The sequence below is a fragment of the Hemibagrus wyckioides genome, linkage group LG06 (genome assembly GCF_019097595.1).
Source record: "Hemibagrus wyckioides isolate EC202008001 linkage group LG06, SWU_Hwy_1.0, whole genome shotgun sequence".
In the NCBI taxonomy this organism is placed as follows: domain Eukaryota; kingdom Metazoa; phylum Chordata; class Actinopteri; order Siluriformes; family Bagridae; genus Hemibagrus; species Hemibagrus wyckioides.
This window is the reverse complement of record NC_080715.1, coordinates 11125044-11150439: the sequence shown is the minus strand read 5'-3', so window position 1 is coordinate 11150439 and position 25396 is coordinate 11125044. Positions and strand designations below refer to the sequence as shown.

Sequence of the window (25396 nt, the reverse complement as noted above, 5' to 3'; positions counted from 1 at the left end):
AGAGAGACAGTACTATATCATAGTAAACAGCTGGTTTAAAAGAGTTGTGTGTGTGTGTCCGTATCTTTCTAACACACTCTCTCTCTGATGTAATAAACCCCACAGACATCCTCCTGTGCTATTCATGATGTCCAGCACGCTGGCTTTTATGTGTGTTGATTTAAAAGCTATGTGCTGATTGTTAAGGGGGAGCAGCTGGTCAGCTGTGGCCTCTCTCCTCCTCCTCCTCCTCCTCCTCCTCCTCTGTCTCTCCACTCAACCTCCACCCCCCCTCTCTCCCTGGCTTGCGGCTCTGTTCACATGGAGCCAGCTCCTCTTGTGTCCTTTGTAGTCACTCTGGCATCTTTTCCCATTTGGGCTGCCTTCGTATCAGTCCAGCAGCAGCAGTACCTCCTTCTGTCTCTTCACTGTCTGACGACTTCTCTTCTTTCTCTCTGGTTGTGTTTCCACACACACATGGGCAGTTCCCGATTAAAAATCTATCTATCACAGAACATATGGTATATATGCTAATGTAAACTTCAAGCTGTTTTCCTAAATTACTGCTGTTCACATCAGTCTTCCTAGCAGATGGGATTTAGGGTTAAAACTTGAGAAATAGTACATGATGCAGCAGTGAGGCTAATGCGACTGCAAGAACCTGCCACAGTTCTTGCATACATTTGATATAAAAAGCAGTATGTGGTCAGTCCTGTTTAAGAAAAATGTTTTATGATTTTGCAACAAAACGTGTTTTTTTTTTTGTTGTTGTTGTTTTTATTGCTTATACTAAACATAGGTGTCTTCATTACAATATCAAATGATGTGGAGTGAGCGTGATCAATTCACGTAGCATTAACGTAAATCAATTACACTCTGAAATCTCACTTATCTCAGGTGCTTAACACGCATGTAGAATAGCTCAGCGGTAATGTGTGTGTTGTAAAACCCCAGGCTTTGATTTTTAGTTCTGCTTTTTAAGTTTATTCCCGGCTTTTGTGAGCAAATCGCGTCGGACGTCCGGAAACTAATTGTGTCAGTGTTCAATTCAATTATGTGGAACTGAAGTATGCAATGCAAATAAGTTTATTTAAATAAATGAAGTCATTCTGTTTTCAGTTTTTAAAGCAGCCGACTCGCTTTCATGATAAAGCTGTAATCACGACTTTGAGTCATTTAGTCAATTTCAGTTCAGATTGGACGAACCTGCTGGAGTTTAGAGCTGTCTGTAGATTGATAGAACTGTACTTCAGGGGGTGCTTTAGTTCTTATAATATTAAAGAGATTTAGGCCTGGAATAAAGACTCTGTTTGGTGTGTAGAGGTGGAATTGCGTGCTAGGAAGCTACCCTCTTTTCTCTCTTTGTCTCAGGTTTTTTTTTTTTTTCTTTTTACCAACCAACATTTTAAAAGCTCTTGATTTTGATTTTGTCTCCAGAGAGGCACATAAGTAGGATATGAGTGGATGATGATTGTTAATGATAATGCATCACTTCTGTCGCATGCGAGAGAACCTTTTGCATTCGCTGGTGTTTTAAGTGGTCTCGTTGCTCTAGGGACCGGGGAGAGATGTTAGAAGGGCGCACACTCCGAGCCACGTTCTCGCTCGCCTGGTGGCTGTGTGTGTTTGTGTTATTTTGGAGTATGACAATGTCTCTGCCTCTGTGACTCACAGCACTCGCTGCCCACTAACCAGGTTTACATTCGACTTTATCTTGTCACATTTAACACGCACGTCTCAGCAAGGCCTGTGCATGTAGGAGTTTGTGTTGACGACACCAGGCCTTTATTAGCATCAAATTACAAATAAACAACGATCATGCACGTTTTAGGAAATACTGCTATGCAGCGAGTCGGATGTGAAAGCAGACATTCCTCCGTTAGGCCAGGATTATCCACCACTGTAGCAGAGTACAGAGTAGGAATGTTCCTCGTCTCATTCCTCATGCACTGCACTTGCTGTGTCTGTGTGATTGCTTTTGACTCTTTGGGGTTGGGTGTGCATCTGTGATAGTGTGTGTGTGTGTCTGTGTAATTGTGTGTGTTTGTACTTGTCTAGTTTTTGTGTGTGCGCATGTGTGATTTGGGCCAGATCTATCTCAGGTGCCAGTACCCTGTATCATGAATTGTGAATTGAATGCCAGATCTACTCCAGCCGTGTTTGCTAAGGGATAAATCTGGATTATTGCAGTCGTACTGTTCCGGATGTGACTTAAACTTGATTTGACCTACAAATTCTCTCCCAGCCTGCATCAATAGACCGTCCGCAATACAGAAATTAGTAAAGTGCCCTTTTTTCAGACTCATTTTCCAATATAGCCGATCAGTCTAGCAGCATGTTTTTTTAACAGGGAGCAGAAACTCCAGGAGAACATGGTGGAAACTCAATCAGTACTTGTCACATGGTAAAAGTTAGTGTAAATTGTAAAAGGACAAATTTGGCTTCTAACACTGATGTAAGCTCTATTCAGATGGCATTAAATCACACGGAGTTGAACATCGGAGTAATTCCATCATTTTAATGTAATTTTATTTAATTTGTTTTTCTGCCTCCTTCCCTGTGACAAACTTACAAACCAGATGACCTAGGCTAATATTTTCAAGATTTGTATTGGTCTGATGATCCATAGTGTCCAATCTGATCCGCACAGGGCCAGTGTGGGTGCAAGATTTTCTTCCAGTCATGGTATCCGATTCCACCTGGTTAATCAGTTTTATCTGGGCTTTTATGATACTATACAGTCTGGCTTCTGTATAGTTGGTTGGAATGGAAAACTTACAGGATTAAATCGGACAGCCCTGGTCTGATCGTTTTAATCCTTTGTGATATTGAAGGTAGATGCTGTTGGAATTTGCAGTCTGGTCCTGCAAGCTGTTGAAGGAAGTATTATAATGACCGCTATGCTGTATAAGATACAGGTACATGAAATGTAAACATACCACAGAATACCAGTTTTAGTTTTTTTGGAAATAAAAGTGTAGTCGCAATAATGTCAGGTGTATCAGAAACTACAAAACAAATGCAGTCATAAATGATCCAGTGGTGTGTTCTATATTTAACCAGCTACTGCTTATAATACAGCATATGACCTTGTGTGTCTCAGATATGAGTTCGATGATCGTATTCGTTTCATTGCCATGAGAGTTTTGTCACAGGTCCGTTTTTAAATGTTATCACAGACGTCCCGCAGAGACACCAGTCTCATCCAAATATGACTCTTAATGCTTGATCTTGCTATGTACCGGCCTATTTTATTTTATTTTTTTTTTAAACCTTCCAACAGATCATTTTGTACATTTGGCAGGAAATACCAAGTACATTTCTGCTGAAGGTGATTTTAATCTGCATTATAATCCTTTCAGTCTAGCAACTGATAGCAAATTCATTATTCAAGCCCTCCATTACATTAGGTGCATTAGCCTCTCTAAGCAGGTTGAGGTATACTATCACAGTCCACAGTGCTTCAGGGGTTTCTCTCTCTGTCTGTGTCTCTGTGTCTCTCTCTCTGTCTGTGTCTCTGTGTCTCTCTCTCTGTCTGTGTCTCTGTGTCTCTCTCTCTTAGCAGCAAACACACCAAATGCCACTGTCATGGGCTACCTCATTGATTTTATTGTATTTTTAAGTATAATCCTAATTGGAAGGTTTATCTCTGAAAATAACTGGAGGTTATTTTGTGCTGTACAGAACTGAAATGAAGATGATGAGTAGGAGAGAGTAGGGTTGTTGTTGTTATTTTTTGGGGGCCATGTGATATTTTGAGCAGCGGCCAGGTTATTTTCTGTTTGCTCAGTCTGCTCGGTTATGAACAGATTATAGGTTTACCTGCCTACTCTAGTCCAGTACTGAGAGAGCAAGTGAGAGAGAGAAAGAGAGAGCAAGCGAGAGAGAGAAACATGCACAGAGAGAGAGGGAGGGAGGGAGGGAGGGGGAGAGAGAGAGGGACGGTAAGTGAGAGAGAAAGAGAGCACTGGACGAAAGCAGCTTTGCACATCAGCCCATGCTTTAGTCTACAAATCAGGAAGCCGAGAAAAGTCTCATGCTGCACTCGCACACAAGCCATAAATATTCCAGGATTATAAGCTGCTGAAGCACAACACCACAGTCAGTGGTAGACGAGAGTTCCTCTCTGATTGAAGCCTGGTTTACTGGTTGAAGGTTCAAGGTTCTTTATCTCGCTCACACAAATGCATATTACATAGATGTAATAAATGCATAATGTAGTGTAATGTTTACAATTTACTATCTATATCTGTCTGTCTGTCTATATGTCTATTTATCTGTCTATCTATCTATATGTCTGTCTGTCTGTCTATCTCGAAATGTTTTTGATGAACTATTTGATTCAGTTCAACACACATTTAATACCCAGCGTATTGATTCAGTGATTCAGCCAGTGTTTTGCCATTTTGCATAATATTGATGACCTTATATTCTCTGTAACACTTCAAGCTTTGGCTGCTATTTTCACCCCACAAATCCTTGGACTTCAGCAGTTCTACTATTGCTGCTTTCTCTTCTGAATTTCCCATTCAGTCAATTACAGCTAGTGCAAACACAGTTTCCTTTTTTTTTATTTAATCACATCTGTTTTAAACACCGCATCTAGTGTGCAGTGTGAAATGGGGATGTAAAATCAGCTGTCAGACCAGAGGTTTTACGTTTTTTGCACATGTCCATCATTAGAGCGCTGTGAGCTCCGTACCAGCATCTTGCAGTAATTTGACCACTTTTTGCTTCGTTTGTGCTTTTATTAATTACGCTTGTATGAGATCTGTTTTGATTTGGTACGTCGCTGTACGTTATTAATGGATTAAAACAGATTTCGTTATAGAGCACATTATTTTCCTGCGATCCAGACAGAATTCCTCAGAGTGATTATATCATTGATTTAGAGTAGTGCCTTGGCTCTAATGTACTGTTTCACAGAACTGATTGATGCCTGGACTGCTGCTCCTGATCAAGCTCTGCTCTGCTCTGCTTACCTCTCCTCACCTTTAATCTCTTCTCTTCTTCCTTCTCTTCTCTTCTCTTCTCTGCTCTTCTCACCTTTAATCTCTTCTCTTCTTCCTTTTCTTCTCTCCTCACCTTTAATCTCTTCTCTTCTTCCTTCTCTTCTCTTCTCTGCTCTTCTCACCTTTAATCTCTTCTCTTCTTCCTTTTCTTCTCTCCTCACCTTTAATCTCTTCTCTTCTCTTCTTCCTTTTCTTCTCTTCTTACCTTTAATCCCTTCTCTTCTCTTCTTCCTTTTCTTCTCTTCTCCCTTTTCTTCTCTTCTTACCTTTAATCCCTTCTCTTCTCTTCTTCCTTTTCTTCTCTTCTCCCTTTTCTTCTCTCCTCACCTTTAATCTCTTCTCTTCTCTTCTCTTCTCACCTTTAACCTCTCCTCTCCTCTCCTCTCCTCTCCTCTCCTCTCCTCTCCTCTCCTCTCCTCTCCTCTCCTCTCCTCTCCTCTCCTCTCCTCTCCTCTCCTCTCCTCTCCTCTCCTCTCCAGGAGGTTTTCACTCACTATTAGCTCTTCATCAATTTTTCACCCCACATACCTACACCATCTTGATTGTGATTCTTGGTGTATGTCATTATTGTGCACTCCAAATCGTGATGAGTAGTAAAACTCAATCCAAAGAGATCAGAGATGAACTACTGTCTGTAATGCAGCAGGCGGTGGGATTTAGAATGATTGATTATCTTGCGCTAGAGTTATAGCATTGAGATGGGTCATACTAAAACACTAACAAAAAGTGATTAGTCCACCACTGATTGGTCCATCATAAAACATTCAAGGCTCATGAGACATGCTAATCAGGCAAGTTTGAAGTTTGATATTTCTAACTAGCAGATTAGAAAGGTCTCATTAGAGAATGCATTTGAATTGGTGCTGAGTGGGCCGCTTCCAGCGTGGGCAGATGACGCGAGAAGGCTGTAGGGAATGGGCTTGGAGAAAAGTGTTTAATAATGACTTGTAGTGTGAATAAGGTGATGATGGTGCTCAGGTGCTGTGGGAGGCTGCCACGGCTAATTGGCTGCGAGAAACACGCTGAGTGATTGAGCAATTTCTTTCTTCTGTCAGTCAGTGTCTCGGCGTGGGGCCGGCGCAGGGACAGACTGGAGCTGGAACTCTCAACGGGAGATCTGATCGATTTTTGGGAATGTAAGAGGAGAGAAAGCTCAGTGGGATCAGGCTGTGTCTGGAAAAGTGGAGAGGAAATCTGAGACTGTGTGTGTGTGTGTATCAGGCAGACAGAAAGAGGGTGCATGGCTCTTTGTCGGAGGCTAAATTGGCTCTTTGTTGCATTTCTCCAGCTGGTCTCTCTGGAGCGTACACCCTACCCCATCCCCCGGACCCTCCCGCCTCGCCTAAAGACCGCCCCCGGGCCTGCAGCTAATGAGGCCTGGAGTGACAGGGACGCAGATGCTGAGTGTGTTTGGCTGTGGGTGTGGCTGTGTGTTTATGCTCCATGGTAGATTGATTGGAGCATATGCTTCTCCTGGAGTGTGTTTGCTTGAGGAAGATGTCTTATTTAGGCTTGTTTCAATGAGTATGAGCTGCATGCTGGAGCTGTTCTGGTATACGAGAACAATAGCATTAGTGTTTCTTCGTTTGGCACACATTTCCCGAGTGGCACAGATTGTAGGACCTTCTGTATCATTGGGTTTAATTGTTCCTGTTTAATAAGTGCGCGTGTTTGGGGTGGGGATGCGGGAAGTCGATCCTCCGACCTCACCAGCTGCTCCTTCCCTAGTGTCCATGTCCAATTCCTACTGAGTGGAGACGTCTAATCAGTAGTAAGTGAAGTCTTTCTAATAGGACTCATTGATATCCCCAATGTACATGGCAAAAAGAAAGAAAACTGGACTTCATAACAAGATGGGTACGAGGCACAAAAAGAATAAAATCGTGCTTTAAGTAGTGCATCATAGCTGTCTTGATAGGAAGCTCAGAATTATTCCTATTTCTTTTGATTGCTCGATGAGACCAGGACCCTTAAATCACAGGTCCATTAAAGAACACAGTCTTAGGTTTACAGTTTATATCTGATAATGTAAACTAAAATGTAAATAATGAAAGAAAGTAATGTAAATATAAAACACAAAATCTAGCAAATAAATATGATGATAATATTTATAATAATAAATAATTAATAGTATAATAATAATAATAATAATTTTACACACAACATTTAGCCAGTACTGGAGTACAACCACCTCTTTGAACTGAATTCACTTGCCTGGACTTTACATATTTTGGATTGTGATGAACTGCAGCTTGGTGTTTTTTCTGCATCTCTCTGGATTCTGACGGTTTCACACAGATTACAGGTTAAACTTTAATTTTGCTTCCTTCTGTAAAGGCTGACTGGAGCTGTTTGCCCTCCGGAGCTCAGTGCATGAATCAACTCCTCATAATTCTGCTTATGTAATTATTTATTTTTTTGTGTCACTCTCCTGAGTTTTCATATTCTATCCATTTATCTCTCTCTCTCTCTCTATCTCTCTCAATTTTAATCACATCTATCTCCATCTATAGAGACCTACATTCTCTCTCTGTGTGTGTGTGTGTGTGTGTGTGTGTGTGTGTGTGTGTGTGTGTGTGTGAGAGTGTTGTGGTCATGCAATCCTGCCCACCAGCAGTGTTCACCAGTCAGAACCAGGTCCAAGTGGCGTGTAAATTAGCCGGCTAGGTCAGGCCCTGTGCAGATAAGGTACAGACATTATTTATGGAAGGGCAGACAACCAAAGTCATGAATAATTCACAGCACAGATTGAGGAGGCTTCTGTGCACATGGAGGATGAGCAAGCATTTAAAACCTGTCTGTCAGCAAAAAAAAACAAAAACAAGTCCAGCACTGTTACCTGGTTCGCCCGAGTTCCCTGAAAACTCGGACAGTTTAATGTTTGTGTGATGGTGAATTCTCTGTCCTGTTTTATACAGAGTTCAGTCTTGGTATGTGGAAAAATTATGTTCCGACACGTGTAGGTCAAAAAAACTTTGACGCGTGTAACCTGAGGTTTATAAATACTGGATGCTCTTGAACATGCATTGTACTGGTCATAATAATCCTGCTACAGAATCCATGCTAATGGTATGGCCTGTCACAATTGACAATAAATTATAAATGATTATATATTATGATTGTTGTAGGAATGTCATCTGATCACTTCATGCTTTTAACTCTTGTAAGTTGACTTACCAGAAAGCTTTCCACTGTATAAAAGGTAACGTAAAATAATAAAATTAAAACAACGTAAAATTAATATAACGTTAATGATGGACGGTCCTAAACATTACTCCATAACAAATGCAACTAACACACATTTTGTTAAATGAATAAAAAATACACAACATATTTTGACCCTTTGCTGCAACACTTGATTTTTAACGCAGTTAAAACTCGAGTATTCTGACACGGAGATAAAAGCACAAAGAATGCACTGTATGTGAAACTGGTACTGAAATAGATGAAGTTGTAATGAATGTGCTGTAGAAAATAAAATATTTATGGGAACTGTTTAAAAAGAAAAACCCTAGGCTGTAACTATTCTTTAACATACTAGTTAATTCCTACTAGTTTAGGTTGCTTTACTAAGTATCATTGTTGGAGTGCAAGCTATATGTAAATAGTTCAGTAGTAATAGTAATACCAAATGGATTGATTTGATTTTATTCGTACTGCAATGTGTATCGTAAGAGTTCTTTGCAGTTGTGAATACTCATACTCATATTTAGTCTAGATTAGGCTCGCTTGTCGTTTCCACTGACACAACACAGATCTTGTATTGAACATAAAGTGCTGGGCTTAGTGGCAGCTCTAATATTTCACATCGAACTGGCACAGCGTCAGCTCCATCACTAAAAGCATGCGAGTATCGGATCTGTGTGGGACGTGGGCTGATGGAGAACCGACTGTCCTGTCCTATCAAAAATGAAAAAAAGTGTACATTCCTATCAGTGTAGGAGTGTGTCTTACTGCATTGGAGGTGTGTGCATTTGGCAGGGCTTTGGATAATTCACCCAGGGTGTAATGCAGCTCGGAGCATCAGCTCTGGCCCCAGGGTGGAATTACACACACACACACACACACACACACACACACACAAAAGGATTTCTGTGTTACCTGAGCGAGAGAGAGAGAGAGCTCTGGTTGCGTCCTGCACTCTCAGTTGTGCGCTGAGAGCTTGAGAGCTGAGCTTGCATTATTGATGCCTTCTACTGGTCCATCACTCACATCCACTGATCAGGTTACACACACACACACACAGCATTGTGCATCTCCCCATCACTGCCAAGTGTGTGTGTGTGTGTGTGTGTGAAAGGAAATAGTTCTATCCAGTTACTCCCCTGTGCAGATTAATGCTACTGGAAACAGAGAGCCTATTCTTCTGGGAAGAGGAGAGACAGTTCACTCACCTTGTGCATGTGCATGCATGCAGGTGTGTGTGTGTTAATTTAGGAACGTGTGTGCGATCGTGTGTAGTGCATAGGTCCTGCTCTGATTGCACTGCTCAAACAAAAGGACAGGGCAGTTTATCTCTTTGGCACAACTCTTTCCACTCCTCCCTTTTCCCTTCGTGTATGATGGACATCGCACGGTGCACTCACGTGTCCATTGCCATGGCCTTGTTTCACAAACTCGCCCATCAGGACATGGCCTCGTTAGCTCTGTCTCCTACCAAGCTTCATACATTTGTTTAGACAACCTTGCACATACCTGATTAGTATGGAAGTCTCAACTAAACCCACACTTACTGGATTAAACTTTAATAACACCTTGCAAAACCTTCCTTCATGCACGTACAGGCTTCAAGACGTGAGACGAGTTGCTATGGATGGATTAGTTTTGTGGTGTATAAACTTTTTCTGGGAAGTAGGAGTTGAAGAGAAGAGGCATTGTGTCAGGTGAATGCTTGTAGTGGCAACCAGCTGACCATCACATGCAGTACTGTTTTCTTTATAAACACACCGGGGGAAAGGAAAGGGGTTTCTTCACCACTGTTATTGAAACATCAGTTGTGAGGGAATATCTTTGAAAGGAAGATGCTAGTAGATCTAATCTTCTCTAGAAGAAGGGTAGAAGTGTTTTGTGGGTATTGACATTTTCCTTGCTGTCCATGGAGGCAAAATAATCTTGCACAATCTTCCAGGTTAATACAGTGGCTATGTGACTAACTTTGGATTCTGCTGTCTTTATTATACAGATGATTTGTGTAAGGAAATTTGGCCTCCTAAACATTCAGGGAACAATAACTAAAGCATAATATAAAATTATTTTAGACAATTGTAAGGGTGCCAATAATTGTGACAGACATATTAGAATGAATTTACTTTTTCTCCACTCATTTTCACTGTGAAACCTGTTTACCTATCTGTACTAATATTTCTGGAGTTTACTGTCTATGAAGTACAGCAGTGGATATTTAACTGTTGCTGTAATCTTATACCAGCAATGCAGGATTTATGGGCTAAACCCTGAATATTAATTATAAGTGGCCGCACAAATGTCCCATGTCTGCGGCTTTTTGCCTCTGGTCTGATGAGCGCCTCCACCTCATATCTACACAAAGAGCTTGTGTACCTTTGTGTTCAAAATATTTCTCTAAAGTGGACTTTAACCTGATTGTAGCCTGTGTTTACTCAAGACAGTAGGAGGTTTGCTGTAATCGTTGTTGCGGTGATCCTCAGCTGAAACTCCTGTTGTTTAATAATAACTCAGGGGTTTGATAATAAAACCCATGTATTGGCTGAGAACGTGGCAGCTGTGGGGGCGTGCTCTGCCTACATCCTCTCAGCCCAGCCTCCATCCGCTGTAAGTGCAGAGCTCATGGGTTTACCGTGGGGTTTATTTCTCCGCCGACGAGCCCAAAATAAGCTTCCTTCTGGGAACCTGCATCTTGTGTAACCACACAAGCAGATAATGCAGTGTGTGTGTGTGTGTGTGTGTGTGTGTGTGTGTGTGTGTGTGTGTCTCTGTGCTGGTCTACCGGTTGTGCAGTCTGCGCCAGATGTTTAGCTCTTCATTCACATGGCTGCTTAATCCCTGTGCTGCCGCCAGCAAACCGGCCAAGTATAGATTCCACAAAGCACTTCCTGGACACCAGTCCTCATTCCCTCACTCTCCCTCTTCCCTGTTTAAAGATATATAATCATTAATATGAGCTGTTCCAATCCCATAGACCGTGGATATGAAGCAACTCTGGAGATTAAACTGATTCTGCGTACAAAATATCCTGCTTCCTCTTCCCTTCAAATGTGTATTAACCCTTTGCAGTGTACTGGGAATTTCAGGAGTCATGAGACACGATTTATAAAATGGTGAAATTCCTCGATTAATGCGCTGTATAGTAGAAGGGTTGTGACAATTGACAGTGGATTTATGGTTAAACTTATCATCAGTTTATAAACAAACTGCACATTTAGGAACACTGCAAAGTGTGTTTATGCTGATTTTTCACTCTCTTTCTGTCTAGGTCTCCTGATCTCAAGCCAAACCTTCCACTACTAAAGCCTCTTAGCCTACCCTCTCTGTTGTCGGGCAGCTGCCCATGCACATGCACGGCACCATGGGTAGCTCCCCAGAGGTGCTGTCCTGGACCTCTTGCCCTAGCCTGCTAGTGGGAAAGCTCAAAGAAGAGCTGAAGCTCACCGTGGTAGGAGACGCTCTGAAGAAAGCTAATACCAACAGCTCCCTTTCTCCCCAAGCCCCACCACCAGCTCCTCCTCCACAGATCATCGCAGACCTGGCTCCACCTACCAGCCTCCCAGTGCCCCTGCAGCCAGGCCGAGATGATGACTTGGGCGTGAGTGGCAGCAGCCCGCCCTGTACGGCGCTCAGCGAGGACTCGAGTCGAGAGCAGGGCCACTTTGAGAACAGCGTTCTGCAGCTGCAGGAGCATGAAGAACACAACGCTGAGCATGAGGAACACGGGTCCTGCGGGGAAGAGGGAAACGAGGACGGAGGCTGTAACATGGAGCACGCCGACCAGCATCATCATGACGATATCAAACTGCACTTCCACCGAGCCAACACGGGCGGAGGCGGCTTCCTGGAAGGCTTGTTCGGCTGCTTGAAGCCTGTGTGGAACATCATAGGGAAGACCTACTCGACCGATTACAAGCTTCAGCAGCAAGGTGTGTTTCTAGTGTTAGTGCACCAATTATAGTGACTGTGGTTTTAATGCAGTACTGAATTCCCATTCACATTTAAAAGGGATCTTGTTAGTTCTGCATCTTAGTCACAAAAACTAGGTGCAGACTGTTAGGCATCACAGCATTGACCTTAACTCTGCATACAGTGAGTAGATTCCTAGAGGATGACATGGTATCTGGAAACTCGGCTGCAAAGCACACAGGCTTAGATAGCTTGCTTGTAATCACAGGTAATAATGTTAGTGATGGTATATATTTGACAATTTCGGTTACGTTTAAATAATTACTGATATGAATCCTAGTCATGTGTGCCGCTAGTAAATACAATCTAGCTTACAAACAGTTAACTAGCTGACTGTTAGCAGATGTTATTAATATTAGGCAATTTGTAAACGAAGAAAAATGATTAATCCTTGATATCTGATGTTTTGCATGAAGGATACACTGTATTTTAAGCATCAGTGCTTTGTAATAGTTAGCAAGATTTCAGCCATCTTTAGATGTTGTGTCTTCCTGTTTCTTGGGATCATAAAAGCTTTGTCTTTTGTCTTCAAGAGAGAAAAAATCAGAAAGGCTGGTGAGAAAACAGTTGCAGTAATTGACAGGAATTTGTGTCATGGATATAATCGATTATATTTCTATAACTGTACATCCTACCATGCCTTATTTCGTACACAATAAAGATTCTAGCAACCTTAGATGCAGAGCATGCACTGTCCAGAGCTCCATGTAAAAGGATCAGCGTTGCAGTCGACCTTTTTCCTTCCTGCTTTTAAATTTAACCATCTTTTCTTATCAAGGTTTATGTTTCCATGGCACCAAATGACAAATCACATTTTCGTTCACAATGATGACGACCTGTATAGAATCTGTTGTTTTGCTTAATCAGCTGTTTGCTTAACTGTTGGTTTGTAGATGTGTGGGAGGTTCCATTCGAGGAGATTTCCGAGCTGCAGTGGTTGGGAAGTGGAGCTCAGGGCGCCGTCTTCTTGGGAAAGTTCCATTCGGAAGAAGTTGCCATCAAGAAGGTCCGAGAGCAGAAAGAGACGGACATCAAACACCTCCGCAAACTGAAACACCCCAACATCATCGGTTTCAAGTATGACCCGTGTCTGTGCTTTTAAATGGCATGCATGGAACCTTCCCCCAAAAAGTGCATTTTCTGACGTGTGCTGTTTTATTTCCTTCTGTAGGGGTGTGTGCACACAGGCTCCGTGTTATTGCATTATCATGGAGTACTGTGCTCAGGGGCAGCTGTATGAGGTACTCAGGGCAGGGAGGAAGATAACTCCCCGTCTCCTCGTGGACTGGGCATCGGGCATCGCCAGCGGCATGAACTATCTACACCTCCACAAGATCATCCACAGAGACCTCAAATCACCAAAGTAAGCTCTTCTTAGCACCTGATGGACAACTACACTGAAGTGAAGCATAAAATAGTGCAATAAATAAAAAATCGGTCACTCAGCATCTTCTGGTAAGAGTTGAATATTTTCTTCGGCTCTTGCGTATCGCAGTACTTGCAGAAGTTCTGAGAACTATTCATGGTTTTGATAGTTGATGGTGTATAAATGTGCATGAATCTCCATTCTGCTTATTCAGAAATCATATTCAGTGGGTGTAAAATATTCAGAGTATGCTTCAGATCATTAACAGCCTCTCCCTCATGTTTGAAACATTATTATTATTCTGACAGTTAATCGCCTTTTTCTTTTATTATATGCTGATCATCTGAATGAGTCTTAGATTCAAAATTTAGTTTGTGGTCCCAGAAAGTATTTTATTGCAGCCAGTTTTCTGTGAAATCTTTAAGCTTGTACATCAAACCCGAACCTCGCCTGTGGGAACGAGACGTTATGCTTGTGATCTGGAACGTTGTAAATACAAACAGCATTATTAATGAACAGTATACATCAGTAGAGTTTGACCTTGTCATTTCGTTCGTTATTCAAGGATAGAAATAATAAAATATTCAACACGCTTGGTTTGTTCCCTTTAGCGTGTTAGTCACTCATAACGATGCCGTGAAGATCTCCGACTTTGGGACATCCAAAGAGCTGAGTGATAAGAGCACCAAGATGTCCTTTGCTGGTACGGTGGCCTGGATGGCTCCAGAGGTGATCCGTAATGAGCCTGTATCTGAGAAAGTGGACATCTGGTTAGTGTCCCTGAATGGCATGCATTAAGAAGTTCAGCGTTTACGTTACCCTACCTTGTTCGCAAGTCTTTGGATTGTAAGTGTTCATGTTTCCTGTTTTGCTCTCTAGGTCATTTGGTGTGGTGTTATGGGAGCTCCTGACTGGAGAGATCCCCTATAAAGATGTGGATTCCTCTGCCATTATTTGGGGAGTAGGGAGTAACAGTCTGCACCTTCCCGTTCCCTCAACCTGCCCTGACGGCTTCAAAATTCTCATGAAGCAGACATGGTAACTGCAGCTCTGATAAAAATCTTATTGTTTGATTTCTCATTGATTTTGTTTTGCACACTCCTCCTTTTATCCCATATATGATAGGTTTATGCACAAAAAAATTTTTTGAGGCAATTGACTTGCCAATTACATTATTTGCATGTTGCATATCTGATAGATAATATTTCTTTCTGCCTGTTTTGGGTTGCCCATGTTCAGCATTGAATTTCTTTGCCATGTCGCACTCCACAGTGGTGGTTATTGGCTCATATGATGATATAAATAGAAAATTAGTTTTTTAGGTTAGTTTTTTCACACAAACATGTACATCTTCAGAGTAAATGGTGATATCGAACACATTTCTGTTCTTTAAGATGCCCCAAGTGCTTGTTTCATATGCATTCAGAAATGTAAAGGCGTTAACTTCAACCACTGTGTTAGGTTAATCCATCAGACATAAAAACAAGGCCAACAGTGTTCCTGACTCATTTATACATAATTATATATGTCATTTGTTTATACTGATGTCCAGTAAGTGAATCTCCATTCTGCCCGCGTTATGTAATAGTGACAAGAGGAACCATGTCCTTATAATTCTCATTTCCTGTCTACAGGCAGGGTAAGCCCAGAAACAGACCATCCTTCAGACAGATCCTGCTGCACCTAGACATCGCCTCTGCAGACGTGCTGGGAGCCCCGCAGGAGACTTACTTTAAATCTCAGGTTTGTCTTTCTAAATATTAACATTGCACATAGATGTTAGAGAACGAAGAGCTTTAAGATATAAAATGGCACAGTGGGTTATGATGCTGCCTCACAGCACCAGAGCAACAAAGCCTGAACTCAGGTTATTCTTTTTGTGGAGTTTCATGTTTTTACAGAGTTTTTCAAGCTTCCTCTTGGTTATTTGCTTTACTCCTATCTAAAAAGCATGCCATTTGGTTGATTGGCTGTTGTTTACCAGCATTAATGTTACACCATTTTATGCAGAGTTAGTTAAGTAATTTTTCTACATTAACACGCGTGATTGCATTCGCTTGTCAGGCCGAGTGGAGAGAGGAAGTGAAGAAGCATTTTGAAAAGATAAAAAGTGAAGGAACGTGCATCCACCGCTTGGATGAAGAACTTATACGGCGCAGAAGAGATGAACTCAGGTCAGCTACTTTACTTTTCTTTTCTTTTTTTGATGATGATGATGATAATGATGATATTTTAATCTGGCACCTCTCCAAGACTCTGACCCAACCTTATTTACGTTATATGCTCTCTTAGGCATGCACTGGACATTCGAGAGCATTACGAGAGGAAACTAGAGAGGGCTAATAACCTGTACATGGAGCTGAGTGCGATCATGCTGCAGCTAGAAGTGCGAGAGAAAGAGCTCATGAAGTAAGCGCATCTCGAAAACTCAACGTCTCGCCGTTTTAGCTGGAAATCATCTCTGCCATCAGCAAACTGGGTTGAAATCTACATCTGTAGTCTAGCGATCAAAGATTGGCTGGTGTTCAGAAAATCAACCAATTATGATATAATATTAACACACATATTAATGAGCACTGCCATGCGAAGTGAATAAGACTGATGATCTCCACATCATGGCACCTGTTAGTGGGTGGGGTATATTAGGCAGCAAGTGAACATTTTGTCCTCAGAGTTGATGTTAGAAGCAGGAAAAATGGGCAAGTGTAAGGATTTGAGAGAGTTGAACAAAAGGGCCAGATTGTAATGGCTGGACGACTCGATCGGAGCATCTCCAAAAGTGTGTATGTATAATATTCTTACAGTTCATGTATAATATTATTTTTAACGGATTAAGTTGAAGAGAAGGCCACATGATCCGCTTTGGAATTGTAGGAATTAATGGTCTCCCAAAATTTATATAAACTCGCCAAAGTGAGCACGTTAAAACGTGTGTTAAACCAGTAACCCTTTATATTTTTTAAAAAGAATTCATATGAATTTGGCAGTCTGATGACAGTGTAATGTGTGGCAACAAATTAGTATTAGTACTCTAGTACAAAGAATCAAACAAATAATATGAAAATTTTAAGAAAATATTTCCCATGTAAAATTTAATATTATCATAATAGGCCTGTTGTGTTAAAAAAAAAATGTAATCAACACTTTACATTCTTCAGTACATTGGGAAAGGGAAAATAACAGGTGAGATTCTACTTCTTCAGCTGTATTTGCTTATGACCTGGAGATTTAATTCAAATGAATAAATCTCAAGCGTGGCCTTAGCTGTCCCTGAATCCAGACATCTCGGTGCAATTCTAATTTAATTTAATCTCCTTTTATATCAGCTCCAGCTTAGCCTCAACTCAGACTTACCTTTAATAAGAGACCTGTTTTTTTTTTTTTTTATGTATTATTCTTCCCTAGGGTTCCAAATCTTCACCTTTCAGCACTTAATGTTTTCCCATTTCATTGTTGGCTCTAATAAAATGATGCGCTCTAAGATAGTCACAGCACTAATTCAGGCTTCACTAATAGAATAAGCATAAGTGCATGGTAAATAGACATATTGTTTAAGCTGCAGTCTTTTTATTTGTCTTTATTTATTTTTATTTCATGTAGCTGTGATTTAGAGCCTTAAAAACAGTATATGTGTTTGTTAATGTTGTTATAATTAGCGGCCCTGATTCACTCTGCTGTTGTTTTTGAGCAGAAGGGAACAAGCTGTGGAGAAAAAATACCCCGGCACGTACAAACGCCACGTGGTGCGACCAATCGTCCGACCCAACGCTGTCGAGAAGCTCATCAGGAAGAAAGGCAGCGTGAACCACAAACCTGGCACGCAGACTCCCAAGAGGTAACTATTATGCTGCGTATTTGTTTGTCAGCTCGGAAAATGGCTTTCTTGCACACAAAAGTGGACACGTCAGGGAAAGTAATCATGCGGTTTGTAATCATGCAGTTTTTAGAGCCGTCTGCTGTCTCTGAGGTGAAATGCAATTACGATTAAAAAAAATAAAAATAAACACTGGCAGGCCTTCCTCTTCACTGTGTAGGTTGCCTAAAATAAATCAATGTTACAAACTTGTAAGATGCTGCAAACTGCATCTTTATGGTTTGTCTTGCTCTGTCTAAATGGTTCTAATGTCATGTATATTTATTATCTTGTGTTTTAATGTATCACTACCTGACCATGACTTGCCTCCTCTGCAGGCCTGATCTGCTGCGGTCTGATGGAATCTCCAGTGTGGAGGCTTTCCCAGTATCCTCTCCTCTCTCAGGCAGCCCAAGGGTTTCCACTCCCCCTGGGAAAGCACGCTACCGCAGCAAACCACGCCACCGCCGCACCAACAGCAAAGGCAGTCACAACGAGTTTCCTGGGATCATGAAGCCCAACGTCAACATGACTGAGGAACAGCAGCCACTGCAGCCTCAGCAATACCATCATAATAATCATCATCATCATCATCCTCATCAGCTACCACCTGAGAGCCCTCTTCTCCCTCTGCAGAGGCGAGACAACGCAACAGCCACATGCGCCAACGAACTGCGCTACTTTGGACCTGCCGCGGCACTACGCAGCCCTCACACCGAGCACCTTCAGCGCTCCAGCCCCGACCTCATCAACACCACTCTAGAAGCCGATGCACGGCAGCACGCAGCTACCGGGCCGGCTGCTCTCTGCCCCTGCTGTCAGGGTCACCCACTGCCCGGGTGCTTAAGGTGCCAGGACATGTTGCCTGACTGCTCTCTGGTCAATACATGTGAGGGTCTAGACAGAGAGGGTATGGAGGGACAGCCAGAGCAAGGCGGCTCCCCACAGAACAGCCTCCCACGCCCCCTTAGAACCCTCAGCAAGGTGAGACAAGATATTAGATTATTAAATTCTGGCTTCTCAAAACAACATAATTATATACCTAATCTCGTATATACACACATAATCTCAAACATAAATTCTCATTAAACATAAAATCTCTCAGTGCCCAGGTTTTAATTACTGTTTTCTAAAAGTTTTATCAAAAATGAGCAGGTTAGAATCCCCATAATGCAATAGTTATGCAATAAAGCTTACAGCAGTACTGTCTGCGTGCACACCCTTCACAAGTTCATGTTCTGGGTGCGATTAGCACCCCCTAGCACCCTATATTGTGTTGGATGGATGTTCAAAATAGCATCACATCAATGTTTCTTCTAAAGAAAAATTAAGTCTTTGGAACCTTAGCCAAAATGTATATTGATCAAGCCTGTGTTTGTGCTGCTGAAAACAGTTTCATATCAATTCTAAATCTATTCAGGGGAGATTTTTGGTTGTTCTTTTAATGCTAGCTGAATTGTATGGTGTGTTTAATGCCGTCATCACTGTATTCCAGTTTCTTTCCGGTGTGTGAGATTACGGTAAAGGATAATGGGGTCTCTCTTTTTTTTTTTTTTTTTTTTGGTTAAGTGTGTGTGTAGGTGTGATTAGTGAGCTAACAGTCTGCTTCCTTGTCAGGCTGGGGATGAGTCATCTGAGGAAGAGGAGGGAGAGGTTGACAGTGAAGTGGAGTTTCCACGGAGACAGAGGTGATGGGTTGCTCTGCACTTATTAATAATTGACGATCAGTATGCTCTTTATGAGTTCTGACTTTTCTTCCAGGCTGCACTAGGAACGTTTATTTAAATCTCATTGATCAAACCCGTATAGTACATTTATGTGCAATAAATAACACATGAATCTTAAAATGCAGCATGAGCACATTTTTTAAGGCAGATGTAGGATTATGATTTAACGTGCTATTATAAATGATTTAATGTTCACTTTGTGACCTGTACAGGCCTCACCGCTGCATGAGCAGCTTTCAGTCGTACTCAACATTCAGCTCGGAGAACCTGTCCGTGTCGGATGGGGAGGAGGGAAACACGAGTGAGCACTCGCACAGCGGACCTCTAGAGGCACTGAGCGCCAGTCAGGAGGAGCAGCTGGACGAGCTGCTTTCACACACACCCGAGATCCCCATCGACATCTCCACACAGTCTGACGGCCTCTCGGATAAAGAGTGTGCTGTGCGCCGGGTCAAGACCCAGATCTCCCTGGGCAAGCTGTGTGCTGATGAGCACAGTTATGAGGTTAGCACCTCTGCGCCACTGTTTCAGCTTAATACAGGGTTCTGATGTGTCATGGAAAAGGAGAAAATGATCAGGTGTTCTGGAAGTAATAGAAAGAGAAAATCCAGTCATGCAAATTAGAGCAAGTTGAATGCATGGAATAATAAATGATGAGGAATGCTGTTATAGGGAAGTAATCAACCCATGCATAGTGTGCTACAGGCTACCTCAATGATGTTCATTCCACATCAGTTCTTTATTAAAGAAAAACACTTATTTTATTTCTAATTACATGTAATGCTAAAAACCTGCAAGACAAATTACTGTTATCACTTATGCTATAGCAGCTCGTTCCCTCACCTCAACTCGGTGAACTCCCTTTTTGTCTCTCTCTTATGAAGAATAAGAAATATCCACTAATCACTTTGTCCTGAAGCCTTTCCTGTGTTGGGAAACTTAAAATAACAGCCTGTAGCAAAGTGCTGACACTGGAGACTATTTCTAAAATAAACTCCCCAATATCAGCAGTCTATTTGTGAAGCATCCTCCATCCATGTCTAATTTGTTACTATAGAAGCAATAACCAATTACCACAAGCAAATCAATATAAACCTGTGATTTGTCTAATGGTGGGAACGACTGTCCGAGCTTCCTTTTTTAGAAAGAATTAATCAAGGCCTTCTGACCAGTCTGAATCTAAAAATTCAGTAGTGCTCTAGTATAAAATGCAAATACTGATCACTGATGAAGAAGACACTGCCTGATTTGCGTAAGCTTCACATATTGGCAAGCATTCCTCCATTAATTTGTTTTTTAATAGCATTCAGTAGCTAAAGCCAGACAGCTGTGTTTGTATTTGGTCCAATTTCATGTCATTCATTCCCAGCTCGATGAGAAATATAACATTAGAAATGGAGGTGTAGGCTAGTGTTTATGCAAGTCATGTACGTGACAGCTGTTGCTTAGAATAAGTCATGGGAAAATATCCTGGAATATTATGTGTGGAAACCCTGTAAATATGTCTATCATTAAGATTCTGCAGCAGATGCTATATTATAACATGCACAGTATAACTAGAATGAAAATGCTTTCAGAGGTGTTTGTGTTTTCACATAATTAAATCTCAATCTCTCTCTCTCGCTCTCGCGCTCTCTCTCTCTCTCTCTCTCTCTCACTCTCTCTCAGAATCCGCTGCACTTTGGCGATTCAGACTGCGACTCTTCAGAAGCCGAATGCTCCGATGCCACCATCAGAAACAAGCATCCATGTGCTCCCTCTTCCTGGTGAGCTCATCCCACGGGTCCCGCCATCTGGGAGGAGAGCCACCGCAATAACTGGGGCCTGCTGTAAAAGACCACGCCCCTTTTCTCATCCAGTCTCCGCCCTCTATCTCAAGCCCCACCCATCCGAGTAAGCTCAGGCAACTCTGGACTGACAATGTAGCTAGTGTAACGTTCATAATTTATTTTTCTGCATTCGAGGCGAAGAAAACAACAAAAAAAACGAATAAATAGTAATCGGGACGTCTTTTTAAATCCTAGCCTAGAACAAAAGAACAGGAACGAACGAGTGTATCGGGTTGGAATGGAACAAAAGGTACAAACTTTCAACCAGGAACACGGCGATCAAGGATGGTGTGAGTGCGTTCGTGAGAGGTGGTGGAGAGTATAGTAAAGACCACTCTTGATTTAAAGATCACTCTGATTAAACACGGGACCCTTTAACATCAACGCAAGCAGCCAGATCTGCCCTTGGCTAAGAAGCTGAGACACGCTAGCTACCTGGTAAAGCTTGAGTTTCTAATAAACAATGCCCTGGGATATCAGGGTCACATTGGTTTGAGCACCAGCATGAACAGCACCTGTCAGTCCTCTCTGGGTTCCCCCCCCCCATCTCACTATCCATCTCTCATTTCTAACACCACAGACCCATGTGGAGTCTCAGCATGCTAGTTGGAGAACCGATCCTACTTTGCTGCTGCGTTTGTCACACACACCGGAACACGTGACTCACTTTCAAAACCACGCACAAGAGAATCTGTGTGAGAAATCCCTGAAAACAGTGTTGAAGCTGGAGGAAAAGCGGTCCGGCTTTTCCCTCTCACCTCAGGCCAGAACTCCAGAAGGATTATGAGACTGGAAGACGACGAGAACTCGTTCCTTTCCATGTGCGGATCTGTGTCCAGACCCAAGTTTCTCCGGAAGTCACCCTGTGCTTCAGTTCTTTAATCTCGTCTCAGTTTTTTTCATCCGAGGTTGTTTGTATATTTAACGATTTAGTTGATGTGAAGATGCAGCAGCCCCTTAAATCCCTCAGGACTTGCCGTAAATTGTTCCGTTTTTGTCCGTATATGAAGTGAGAGACTGAATGTCTAGTGTGAGGCACGCGCCTTCGGACACACTCTAAAGGTTCAGCAATAACGCAGGTTCCGCTCAGGCTTAAGAGAATCTCGCTCAGGAGGACTGTCTAGCTGGCTGGACAGACGCACTGGCAAGTTGTAGTGAGAGCAGGTAGTTCTAGGAAAAGTCGCATTAAAAAGAAGCGTCTATTTTTTGAGACTTTTGTGTTGCTCTAAATCACCACCTGCGTTTTTGATGATTTGATGCTCAGGTTAAGTTCGATGCACAGTGCAGCTCTTTTCTTCAGCGTGCTAGCAGTGGCACTCCACTAGAGGGAGACAGATCTGCGTGTTGTGTTGCTGTGATAGAAACCCAAGCAACATTCCTTTTACAGTCGTCTAAATGCTAGGAGTAGGTTTTATCAGGATTAAAGCGGTTAATCCTACTAATGTAATCTGTTTTTATGTTCACAAAACGAGGGATGCTGCATCTTTTATCAATGATAATATACTGTATTCATTACCCATGTGTGTGTTTGGTGTGTGCGTGTGTATGCTTGTGTAGTAGTTTAGACAAGGTGGCCAGTTGAACTTTAAAAACTGACAGATAGGAGATGAGAGAGAGAGAGAGAGGGTTTCTATTTTATTTAATTGATATGACGGGGTTTGCTTGTACGTTGAAGTCTTGCACCCACATGCGTTTGGCAGCAAATGAACAAAGCAAGAAGTTCAACACCTAAGCCTGTTTGACACGAATCTTATTTCCAGTGTATTCCACCGACCAGCACGATTCAGATTGGATGGGGGGGGGGATGCTTTCCGTCTGAATGGGAAGGACTTTGTGAGGCTTTTGTCTTGTAACCAGTGAGCCAGGACAACTTCTGGACACACACCAACCTCATTTCTCTTGTTTACGTCTTTTAAGAAGCTTCTGTGATTTTTATTCCACAGAAATCAGACAGGTATTGAGAGTAAAATACAATAATGTCTTTCCATCTGCAGCACTATAATGTTTTCTGTATAGTTGTGATTATTTGTTGTTAATTTAATTTAATTTAATTGTTTCTTTCCTTTTCTTTTCTTTTTTTGTAGCTGGCCTACACGGTCTTTGAATTAATTTATTTTGGACTACTAGCTTAGAATCACGTTAGTTTTCCTAATCATATCGATTTTGTTTTCTTATATCATTATTCATTTGCGAAGTATTTCGGGGAAGAGAGCATTCAGTCTTTTTCTGAGTGAACACCTTTGCTAAAATTAGAGCCGGAAAAGAGTCGAGACTCCTGAAATCATGTTTTAGTCTACAGTATTTTTTTGGAATCTTCACAGAGAGATCATGAAATTATTAGCGCCTAGGTTCTGACTGTAGGATTTAACACCTGAAATGAAGACATGTTTGATTTTCATCTTTATCATCCAGTGGTGTTTGTAAGCTTGAACACTGACGTCTAGACTAAGGTGCGAGCATCAGGCCCAGCATCGCTCCTGTTGAATTAGCACATGTAATTCTGCTAAAGTGATCAGTTACCGGGGAACAGTTTCCTCTCAGTGCTTAAAGTTTGGGGCGTTTTGCTCAGCGCTGTTGGTTTAGTAAATTAGCTCATCACTGTGTTCGCGATAAACCTGTTAACTCAAGGGGTCTCTTGATACACCTGTAAGCAGAGGTTTGGTAAAACTAACAAAAAGAGTTCTCTTTAGTGTGCTATTTGCCATACTGTCTGTATTTCATAATCTGACAGATAAAGTCTGGATGCTCTCAGTATTTAAATCAGGATGAAACTGTACTATTAAGTCTCGCTGTATCACTCTGTATTTTTCTGGTTCTCTCCGTTTCTCGGTGTCTTCATTCCTTCCCACGTTCTTCTCATTCCGTTTTCAACTAATGCATAAACGGTTATTTTGTTATAGACTATTTTTGTGCAGGACGTGTTAAAACTCCGAGCTATTTTTCTTCTTCTCCAGTATGTTTCTTACTCATGTCCCACCACCCCTTTTCCCCTAGCTTGAATGGCGTTCTGATCAACCAACCCTGACGGTTTCCTGTATTAGCCTGTGTATAGTGCAGTGGGAACAGGAAAGAATAAAATCAAAAGCAAACTGCATGGAATAAAACGCTGATGTACTGTATCAGACTCTCTCTGCTTTGTTTCTTGCAGCCTCTGTATAGATTGCAATAAGAAATGGAAAGACCTTCAGACGGTACTGATATGAGGTGTCCTGTAATGTCTCTCGAGCAAAGTGCACATGCTTTATTGCTCCCTTGATAAAATATACAGGCTACAGAGTGTTCTCTGTGAACAGGATCGTCTTCCGCAGTGTGTTTTAACCCCATGAACTCCCAGGATTCACACTTTACTCTTCTTACTCATGTAACTGTCCTTCCTATTAGTCTGATTGTAATTGCTAAATAATATGCTATACGATGAGTATTTAAAATGAAGCATAGTTTAAATTGTTTACACTGGAACAGGGATGGTTCATATATTCATCTTCAGTAAGTCTTCAGAGTCACAGGGAAACACCCCCAGGATTGACCGAAAAGCCATTGTGTGAAACCATGCACTCACAAATTCACACACTCATTCACACCCAGAGTTTCCAGTCTACCTACTGGCATGTTTTTGGGAAGGTGAGAGTAAACCAGAGGACCCAAAGGGAACACCAGTGGATGCTAGAAAAACATTCAAAAACTGTATAACCAGAAACCCAAGTTTGGGATTGAACCTTGGAGTTCTGAGCTCCATGCTGCCTGTGATTTTTCTAATCTCATGAATTATGGTCTTAGGAGCATGTTTTCTAATATAACATGGTACCCATACTAATTGACTGGGCTGTTTTGTAGTATATAAATGCACTTAATTATGCATTAAGTTAATGTAGTGTGTGTGATAGTGTAGTTTCTCCTTCTCCATCACTGAAAAGATGCCATCATAGGAGCTCTAACTTGGGTGGTGATCTATTCCCACTATAGCAGCGACCCTGACATGGTTGTGCCTGCATCTGGGTGGTGCAGTTGCAGCAGAGATTCTATGCGTAACCACTATGCATTTTTAATGGCCCCTTGTTCAAACACTTATTTGTTTGTGCACTTTTATTCATACATTATTGCAGATGTATGGTTAGAAACTAAAGTTGTTTCTTTACATGAATAATATGCCTAAAAGGGTGGTGTTGCACTCACACACCTTGGAGGTCTCCTATTTTATCCTAGGTTCGGTTACAGTCTGTATGCAGTTTTGCATGTTGTCCACGTTTCAGTGTCTTTTATCTGGATTCTCTGGTTTCTTCACACTTCGTAGATACCAGTACATACCAGTAGATACATACCAGTATAGATGGTTTGGCTAGTCAAAGCTACCTGTAGGTGTGAGTAAGTGTGTGCTTGAGTATATGTGAAAGTAGTGGACTAGTAGACCATCCAGGATGTATTCTTGCCTTGTGTCGATTATTGCTGGGATAATCTACAGAATGCACAGCCCTGACCAG

At 41.8% G+C, this 25396-nt stretch overlaps 1 protein-coding gene across 3 annotated transcripts in view; it reads left to right on the top strand.

Annotated features, from left to right (window-relative positions):
* si:ch211-45c16.2 (mitogen-activated protein kinase kinase kinase 13) overlaps window positions 1-24046 on the top strand; it is a 42933-nt gene extending 18887 nt beyond the window's left edge. For 2 of the 3 annotated variants that reach the window (XM_058392327.1, XM_058392328.1), the window contains 13 exons: window positions 11443-12103; window positions 13037-13220; window positions 13315-13506; window positions 14121-14279; window positions 14389-14547; window positions 15144-15252; window positions 15574-15683; window positions 15802-15918; window positions 17198-17344; window positions 17701-18346; window positions 18980-19050; window positions 19302-19593; window positions 20758-24046. In XM_058392327.1, the coding sequence (XP_058248310.1) occupies window positions 11518-12103; window positions 13037-13220; window positions 13315-13506; window positions 14121-14279; window positions 14389-14547; window positions 15144-15252; window positions 15574-15683; window positions 15802-15918; window positions 17198-17344; window positions 17701-18346; window positions 18980-19050; window positions 19302-19593; window positions 20758-20859 (2874 nt within the window). In that variant the 5' untranslated portion in view covers window positions 11443-11517 and the 3' untranslated portion in view covers window positions 20860-24046. The remainder of the gene's footprint in view (window positions 1-11442; window positions 12104-13036; window positions 13221-13314; window positions 13507-14120; window positions 14280-14388; window positions 14548-15143; window positions 15253-15573; window positions 15684-15801; window positions 15919-17197; window positions 17345-17700; window positions 18347-18979; window positions 19051-19301; window positions 19594-20757) is intronic. The other variant, XM_058392330.1, reaches the window with a different exon arrangement.
* The last annotated feature ends 1350 nt before the right edge of the window (window positions 24047-25396 follow it).